Here is a 10316-nt window from a genome sequence, read left to right on the forward strand (position 1 = left end):
ACAGTAGCCGCGGCCCTTTAGCGCGCTCGTTGTGTTTTGTTTTGTTTGACGCGCTAATGATGCCGCCGACGCCGCCGCCGTTATCAGCGTCGTACCTCTCAAACGGTTTTTGACGTTTTTCCGCTGATAATCGTCGCAGTGGCATTCCGCAAACACTACGCGCCACAGATCGCGGCTCTCCGAAATGTCGTAGGCGGCATTATTGTTGCTCTTCCTGGACTCCCGGTGTTCCAGTCGCAGTCGCAATCGGTTCGCCGCCCGCACGGTCGTCTTTGGCCGCAGTTCGTCCTGTGTCGCAGTCGTCTGGAGAGGATCATACCGTTCGGTGAGAACACGTCTACGGGTACTTAACAACATGCACTTGAGCACTTATTCCGTGCGCCTTTGCGTCCGGTTTAAACATTTCACTGAAGTCCACTGTCGCAAGTCCTATATTTTGCAGACACCATTTTTTATTTTTATTTAACTGCGTGCAACGTTCTGGTTTCGCGCTGTACGCCTGACTTGCACGATTTTCAAAACGAAAAACCCGTCGTGTCTATCCGCAAACGAAACGTTTTAATTGTTGTCCCGCTGAATTTTCGTGGATTTTAACGTGTTTAATCATTACCTACCCCGGGCATTTAAGTGTTGTGGGAGAGGGAAGTACTGAAATGCAAAGGTATGAAACACTCTTGCTCAGATGGGCACTTACATATTAAATCAAAAACATGGCGAGACAAACGTTTTAACGTTTACAAATTTGCTTAGTTTACTAATATATAAAATGCAGATAAGTTAGTAATTATTAGTTAATACTACACAAAAACACTTTATTTTACATAAATTCATCCATGTTCAATGCTATCTCTGTATTAAAAATGTCATATGTGTTTCTTTATTATAGTTTTAAATATAACTTGTATAAACAAATCGTTAATAAGCATAGGTGCTAAGGTGCCCGTTATAAATCTATCAACAGTCGGCTGTATAATGACTGATGTGTCTACTAAATAAATAACCTAATATATTGATGTTTTTATTAAAAATATAATTTACCATTTTCAAATATTTGTATTAGAATTTATACAGTCACATTTTTATGTTAATGTATGCTAAATATAAAAGTCATTTTTAAAAGTGTTTAAAAAAAATGTAACAATATTTTGATTATATATTACTCAAACGATATGAATGGCATAGAAAATGAAGCTCCTTTCATGTTACAACTATGCTGTCATAAATCTTTTTTGTTCCACCTAACAATCGGTCTATAGTAAAGAGTGTAGACTTCACACATATTAATACAAGACTAAATATCTTTCCTTTCACTGATAAAAGAATCTAAATTGTTTTTCAAAACACTGTTTTTGTTTTAATTTATGGATTATGATATTTATTATCTCTATGGATTACTGAATTAGTGCATACCTGTTTACCTTTTTGTATAGTGAATTAAGTTACTATTACAGCATTTATTATTATGGTTATAACAATATGAATTAATAACTTAGAATGTATCAATACCAGCTATTAAATTGAATGGTTGGAAAAAATATTATTAGAAAAAATCTGTATCATCATGTATCACATTTATGTTGGACAAATTCAATTTGTTCACAAAGAATGGCTGAATTTGTATTGACATGTTATACAATTTTCGCTTGAATATTGCACCATGAATTACTGTTTTAACTTCCCTATCAATAATAAAGGTTAAAAAATATACAAAATACAAATGTATCAACTTCTAAGCCCTTATATCTATTATAATATTGATCATCAGCAGGGCTCGTAAGTTCATTTTTTGCTACACAGAATGCTACTAGGATGCTAACTGAAATACAAATTCATTTCATAACAATAGTTATAATTATATAAAGTTTAATAGTGCATGTTTTTGCATATTTTGGGTGTAAAGGCATATTTATCATATAGATTTTATTAGCGTATATTATCACATAAAAAAATGTTTATATTTATTTATTTAAATATTTTAGTCTTTTTTTGTTTCTTATTTTATTTATTTTCCTATTTACGAAATTATAGTATTAGTTTTGATTTATTTTTATAAATTTAAACTATTTTAAAGTGTATAAAAATTAAAGCGAATAAAATACTTTTCAAATGTATTGATGTTGTATCTTATTATTTCAAAATTTCCCTGATTTTTTTACATTGTGTATATAGTAGAGTATCGATAGTCCAGAACCCCAATAATCCGGTAAATGTGGTAATTCGGATTGCATATAAATCCATTTGTTCGTAAATATAATGAACTTATGTAGTTTATTTGGAATTCCCGGAACCTAATTAATCTATAAAATAATGTTATTGACAAAAAAAAATTGGTCATTTTTATTACCTACCTATTAATTTACCTATTTTTGTAATTTAAAGTGCAATAAATATAAAGGTGGTGGAAATAAAAATAAAAATCTTAGTCATTGAGTATTTTATCTTGAAAAACCTCCAGTAATCCAGACGAATCGGTAATCTGGACGATGCTTGGTCTGAATTTGTCTGGACTATATCGAGGCTCTACTGTATTTTAAAAATGTAAGCAAATATAAATGCATATTTCTGAACTTTTTAGTACATATTTTAATGTATATTTGCATGCTAATTTATGCATTTTTTAGTGCATGAACTTATGAGCCCTGATCATCAGGTACTCTACGTGCAGAATGTAACTAAGCTTAGTTAGATACGGTTACCAAAATTAAGTTGGATTACATATAACATGTACCAAAATGTATACTGTGTATATTATATGATGTTGTTTTCTTACATGTAAATTTCATACTATTTTATAATGTATTATATACCTTACCAGCTGGCAGCTACTATATACCTGATATAAATCAGCCAACTCACATTTTTAAGAAACACTAAACTAAACATTTGGGTTATTATAAAGTGAATGTTTGATTGTATAATAAAGTAATAATTTTTATTTAAAATCATAAAAAAATAAATAATAAAAATTATTATGTTAGAAACTAATACTATAAGGCATAATTTATAAATATTGATTCATTATTTTAATCAAACTTCTCTAGGGCGCACTAATATTATTATGAAATTTATCAATGTATTGTAAATAACTTGTATAAAAATACTAAATTTCTACCAAACAGTCATCGCTTGTTATATTTTAGACAGCACTGAGTAATAATATATTATAATTTATGTAAAAGATAATAGAAATATAACATTTGGTTACCTATTAATAAAAAGATGACAATAGAAATAAGATAAATATTTATGTGTACACTATACTTTATTCAAGTTAATAACTGTACTAAAAGCATGGCATTACTATATGGCAAGCATACTAACTCAGCGATAGACAAACAGGTGATGCCTGACAAAAACTGGTTGATACAAAGTTTTGTTCTCAACTATGTTCTCAACTTACATAAAGTATAGATAGAGTTAAGATTAATATTATTTTTTTAAATTGTTGCTGATATTTTTATTGAAGTAATATTATTAATTACAGATTATAGCTATGGATAACACTTGCACATATTGCCAGGATGTCATAGACAGTTTAACTGTAGTATGTTTGGAATGTTCATACTTTCAATTATGTTTGGCCGTAAGTATTTCACAATTTCTCAGTCAATATATTTAAAAAGACACTATACGTGTATGGTGTATGTGTTATCTCTTTGTTTTATTAATATACTACAAACATAGCAATTTTGCATTCAGTAGAATCAATTTAGTATTATTTGCTTTAATATTAGAATATATATTTAGTCTATAAAATATAGACCTGTTATCAAACTCAAAATTAAAGAATAATATCTAGGACACGTAAAGTTTTATAGATATTTAATTTTAAAATTAAGTACAAACTTTAAATGTTTAAGTTGAGGCTTAGAAGATTATGCACCAAAACTTACTGTAATATGTGCTTAAAAACACTGATATGTGCTTTACAAAAGGCCATAATTTTTTTTTTTAATTTATAAGTAAAAAAATCTATTAATATTACAATTTTTTTTTGATGTATTCAGTAAAAATATGTAAATTCATGAATTTCTGGGCCCTAATTATAACTATATACAATTTTTAAATGCATATAACTTATTTTAAAATGTTAATATTATAAAAAATCTAATACGATTCCCAGATAAAATGTATACCTTTAAATTTAATAATAATTTACTTATGCCATTTTACATAAAGTTTGTTTTATTGATTACAGATTTGCTATATTGTACATTTGTAAGACGGAGATAGCATATTTGGGTTTAGCATCCTCTTGATTAAAATATTTACATGCTTATTATAAACATATATAATTGTATGATAATAAGTTTTATATTTTAGTGTTATAGTCATGGAGCAGAAATTGGAGATCATAAAAATAACCATGGATACAAGTTAAAAGTAATCTTTTATTTTAAATATCTGTTTATTTAATTCTTAAAATTAGTTAGTAAATTAATGAATCTATAATGAATTGTTTAAATATACTGAAAAATAGTTACCATTGAGCGCCCTAAATGAAAATGTATAGAGTTAAACAAAATAAAATAATCAACAAAATTATATTGATAATATATTATTATAATTAAACATACTGAATTTATTTAAATTTGAAAAATGAGACTTACTAATAATAATAAATTAACAATATCAACTTCCTCTTTATGATAAGACATAGATCAGTGGTTTTTAAACTGGGTGTCGCGAGCATTCACTAGGTGAGGTGTGCAGACATCTTCTGAAATTTTTTTTTCATAAAGACTGTATTGATTTCTGATACTCAAATTATTAAAATGAATATAATGCGTTCAATCATCACACATTGTGGTCATATTTATATACATGTATTAATAAAATGACAGTTTGTAAGGAGAAAGTAATTAAGATAAGTTATCTTAGAAAACTATTGAATAATACATTTATTTGTAGTGTTATTTGTCACATAGTTCTATTTAATTTTTATTATATTTAAAAACCTATGAGTATTTTTTTTTCTAATATATTTGTGATATTAATTTACTTGTAATAATTATTATAAGTATCGAATAATTTGTAACTCGTTCTGTTGACATCAATACATCAGTAAGTCAACCACCAAAATAAAGTAATATTCTTCTGTATCACAAAAATTACTTAAAAATGGGACTTTCTTGTACTAGTAATATGGATGATCCTCATTTATAGTGCTCATATGTGGTGAAAAATTGCCAAATGAAGCAATGGTGTTCAGTAAACTTAAATACCATTTGTCTACTAAGCATTCATCACATTTGATCAACAAAAATGTAGGTAATATATTTTCAATGTTTATTAAAACTACAACAAAGTCAGCAAAGTTAAAATATGACAAAAATTGTGAAGATTTCTAATAAATCTCAAGAAGCAAGTTATGTAGTGGCAGAACTTGTGGCTAAAACAATGAAACCAAATACAATAGGTGAACAATTAATTTTACCACCTGCTTGCCAGGAGATTGTAAAAATATTCTCTGGAATAGAAGCTGAACAAGAAATATTGAAAAAATTTTTGTCTGATAATACAATTAGTATGCGCATAAACCATATATCAGAAGATATTGATGAGCAAATATTGAATAAATTATGTGATTCTCTCATGTTTGTGTTACAAGTTGACAAATCTACAGATATAAGTAGAAAAGCACAGGTTTTGATTTTTGTCCTACTACACTATTTTTTGTAAATAAATTTAATAAGTAATAAAATGTTATTATAATAAATAAAAATTTGTAATACCCATCAAGCACACATTTCCAATTAAATAATGTAATTATAATTAAAAAAATTTTGTTCATCTAATTTTATGCTAAAAAAAAGTCGCAGTGTGGTGTGTTAATTTTTTTAAGAGCACAATTTATCATGTTTAATAAAAGTTTGAAAATCACTGATATAGATGATAGCAAATGACTAGAGTTTATTGCAAATTAAATATGTGAATTTAGACAATCAATATCATCATTACTATTATAATTATAATTAAATGTCAAGTCAATTAACCGTAATATCTATATAATTAACAGCATTCCATTTAAAAATATAATCATACAATTGTAAATTATAGAGAATGTACAATTTTAATTTTTAGGTGTGAAGGGTGAAGTGTATCTAGGCATAATATGAAAAATTTTTTTTCAATATTTATGTATGAGAAATTTGGTATAAATGATATAATATAATTAAGATTACTTTTTTATATTAGATTTATGATTGTATTAAAAAAAAAAAAAAATGAAATAGAATAATTTATTATTTAAATGAGACTCAAAGTTAGAGAAATTGGCTAAGTTAAATAGATTAACCAAATAATAATCAGTATTAGGGTATTTGTTATTATTTATTCTAACTTATTTCCTAATTAATCTTAAATCTATACAGTAGTATCGTGGAATCCGAAGGGAATTGAGGAAAAAAGTAATTTGGATTATCCATAACTGTTAAAAAATTGTCTTGCAATTTAAACTTTAAAATTGTTTTTATTAATTTGTGTGTAAACTATTTAAGTACAATAAATATAATGATTGAATATATTTTTTTTTTAATTAATTAAAATTATAAACATACTCATTTATATAATAATAAAATGGTGATGGTATACACTCGAAGCCGTTCGGATTACAGTATCATAGCGACATTACTGTATTTTTCATTTAAAAATGTTTTAAGTATGTTTTATTATAAAAAATACTATGTTACAATATGAATATAAAATGATGCTATATATTTTTAAATATAATTAACCATTTAATAAATTCTCTGTATTAATTCAGATAATAATTTTTTTTAAGGGTCAAAAATCTCCTGGACAGTATTTAGTTACTATAGATGGATGGACTGGTGATGAACTCATGCATATTCTAGACTTTGCTGAACAATATTCTTTTGGATGCTGGGATGAGTTACCAAGAAATATAATAAATCGAACTCAATCAGGTAAGAAATAATATTTTTAGAGTGATTTTTACTAAATTATTATTTATATTTAAACTAAGAATGTTAAGAAAAATACATTTTTTAATTTAAATAGAAATCAAATTACAATTTGGTAAATATTTCTTGGATGGTACAATTGGAAGACTAACATGGGGTACAATCAAGAAACCACAATTAGAAGATCGTACAGTCCATTTCAAACTAAATGAAAGTTTTACTCATTTATCTGGATTGTCTAAAGCTCAATATGCTGAAATTGGATACAATCCAATAAGAGATGAATTTGAGTTGGTATGTATGCACTATGTGTGTTACATATTATTGTTTAGTTCATTGTATAATTTTTTGTATTTGAATGCATTTTACTTCTTTAGGAAAATGATTTTGATAATAATGCAGAGGCAGTTTTAAGTATTACATCTGAATGGAATGATTTTGGAGATGGTAAATACTAATTATATTGTCACTATAGACTATTTACTATTTTAATCAGAAATCAAATGTCGGTTTAACTAATATTTATAAAATTATAACAGTAAATATTATATTACAGATTATAATCTTGCGTGTATCGATATGTATTGTGCACGTTTACATGAACGCGAGTACGCAAAAGAAGTTGTTCACGATTATCAATTGATGGATAAATATTTTTTTTCCAAAGATAAACCCAAACGTAGATTAACACCAGAAGAACGGTATGCTGTTTTCATTATTAATAAACCTATTATATATATATTTTTATTTATAGAAGTATAATAAGCATTGAAAATCAAATAAAAAAATTCAGCCGATATTTAACTGAAGTTGAACTGTGGTCATTAAATATACGGCTACAACAAGAATATTTGTTAAAAAAACGGCGTGAAGAACTAATCTATTACAGAAAAAATGGAATTACAAAATTATATGACATTGTAAAATTTAATCTTTTACATTATAGCATGGTTGTAGATGGTACTTATATATTTAAATATTTTCTTAATTAAAAGGTTCATACTTTAATTATTTTTACTTTTAACTTATAGAACAATCTGAACAATCATCTTCTGATGTATTAACACCAGCACCTATCAAACGCGGTGAAAAGAAAAGGGTAAATACTAATCTTATTTTGCATTTTATTTTAAAAATAATATAATTTATATTCAGTTAATAATTAATAATTTGGATTTAAAGGCAATATAATTAATAAAAATAAGCATTTAATTTACTAAAAAATTAAATAGTTTCTATGTTGTATTAAAAAAAAAATTCACTACCATTACTTAGATAAACTGTCTTCAGTAATGCAGACTGACAAACAATTTTGAATTTAATATCTACGCGTTATGAACATAAATTAATCTATAGATAGGTAGTATGGGTACTTTTATAAACGTTAAATTAACTGGCCATACCAAACACTCGATATATATCACCGATAATAAAACCCATTAAAAATAATTGACAAACAATAATCACCGTCTCCAGAAGATTTTATTGATTTATATCGTTAAGACACATGTCGTGTATAAAACTATCAAATCAATTGAAAATTAAACACAAAAAAGGCATTTATATTATCAAAAATGCATTTATAAGTAAAAAAGCCAAAAAGGGGCAAGAAAGCATTTATAATTAAAAAAAGGTAAAAAAAAAATACATCCATTGTCTTAGATATTAAATGATATACTTTTATGTAAAAATTATTTTTCTATTATTATTATTAAAAAAAAAACTTGCCTTTAAATCCAAACCCTAATAATTAAAAATAGAAATTTCAATAAAACATTTGTTTATACATTTTTGGTCATACAATAATTGTTTGACTAAAACTTAAATCTTATTGGTATTAAGTTATATCTTTAGTTCAGATTTTAAAACATTAAAAATACTCAAATATGCGCTGTAATTTTAAAAAAAATTGAAAAATATCCACTTAAAAATAAAAGTATATATTTTTTTTATAAATAAATAAATTATAAATCTAGATTTTATATTGTTAAACAAAAATAACAATAAAAAATTATATGTACATACATCATATATTTGAAACGTACAATTTTGCAAAGTAAAAATTGATTCATAACAATTTTACTTTGGTTAAACAGTTTTTCTCATTACTAAAAGTAGATTAATCAGTAAAAACAAAATTAAAGTGTAATAATTTGTAATTTAGCAAACCGATCAAATAATCATAGATTAGATAACGCAAAACTATTATATTTTTCTATCAGTATTAATGTTTTTGGGTGTTTCTCATAAAAATAATTGAAGACTGTATTTTTCCAGTCATTCATTGTATATTAATATTGATTACAGTTTTACCACAATAACATATATAATCTGTAAAGTAAGCATACAAAGTCAAAATATGTCCTCAAACCCTAAATTATGCAAATATACTTTTATTTTACATTCCTTATGTTATAAAATCTGAGCTCCAATTCTAACATACATTAAGTTTATGTGATAAGAAATTATCTTAGATAATTATATTAGGAATGTATTCACAAAAACTATAAAACTACATAATTGATTTTATGTAATATATATGTATATTTTTTTTTTTTTAGAAAAAACGAAAACGTCCTAAATTATTCCATAAAAAAAATCATGTTTATCACCGTACACCTCAATATATTGCTGCTCTAAATAGAGTATTGACTCAAAATAATGACACTGAAGATAATTCTGATTAATGTTAAGGTTCTAAGTTACCTACTAGTAATAATAATAGTATGTGAGTAAAACATGAAAGAAACATGTCTTTAAAATTGTGTTCAGTAATTATTAATTAATATGACTGATAAAAGTTATAATACTTCAAGTATGATCAAATTTTGATTGTATATTGAAAATATATAATATTTTGTATATAAATAATGTTTAATTTTTGTAATGTTTAATTTTTTGCCTAATAAAAGAATATATTTATTGAATATTAGTAAATGACGGTAATTAAAAGCTGTAATTTGATTATATTTTAAATTTTGTTTCTATTGATAAATTATTTGTGTTATATAAAATGATTTTTTTTTTTTAATGTACATGTATTAAATAATGAAATTGTAATAACCCTAAATAAGTTGATATTGTACGTAAGTACAAAGTATACTTAAGTATAAGGCATTTCATTAAATACAAACATTTATATTAATTTAATTTATTTATTTTTTCTATTAAAAATAAATTTGGTCTAAAGTACTAAGATTGATTATAATTTTATTTGAATCATACTAAATGTAATAGATTTAGTTATTACTCAAAGTCCAATTATATTTAAAGCTTTGCCTGTGATGTATTAAATTAATGGGAAAAAAATTAATTTTATTAGCCATGTACTACTTGTACTCATCAGTATGAATTATAGTACTATAGTATATAAGCACAAAATATATTTAT

At 25.1% G+C, this 10316-nt stretch overlaps 1 protein-coding gene across 3 annotated transcripts; it reads left to right on the forward strand.

Annotated features, from left to right (window-relative positions):
* On the forward strand, positions 1 to 9853 carry LOC132927083 (transcriptional adapter 2B). 3 transcript variants are annotated; one of them, XM_060991536.1, is made up of 10 exons: positions 1 to 343; positions 3485 to 3583; positions 4324 to 4383; positions 6785 to 6929; positions 7024 to 7220; positions 7304 to 7373; positions 7483 to 7627; positions 7681 to 7886; positions 7958 to 8025; positions 9488 to 9853. In XM_060991536.1, the coding sequence occupies exons 2-10, from the start codon at positions 3494 to 3496 to the stop codon at positions 9611 to 9613; spliced, it is 1107 nt and encodes a 368-aa protein (XP_060847519.1). In that variant the 5' UTR covers positions 1 to 343; positions 3485 to 3493; the 3' UTR covers positions 9614 to 9853. The 3 variants fall into 3 exon arrangements, with proteins under 3 accessions (XP_060847519.1, XP_060847518.1, XP_060847520.1); XM_060991535.1 differs by having other exon boundaries at positions 2 to 325; XM_060991537.1 differs by lacking the exon at positions 1 to 343 and adding an exon at positions 359 to 661.
* Positions 9854 to 10316: the final 463 nt, after the last annotated feature.

The sequence above is a fragment of the Rhopalosiphum padi genome, chromosome 3, assembly GCF_020882245.1.
Source record: "Rhopalosiphum padi isolate XX-2018 chromosome 3, ASM2088224v1, whole genome shotgun sequence".
Lineage (NCBI taxonomy): Eukaryota > Metazoa > Arthropoda > Insecta > Hemiptera > Aphididae > Rhopalosiphum > Rhopalosiphum padi.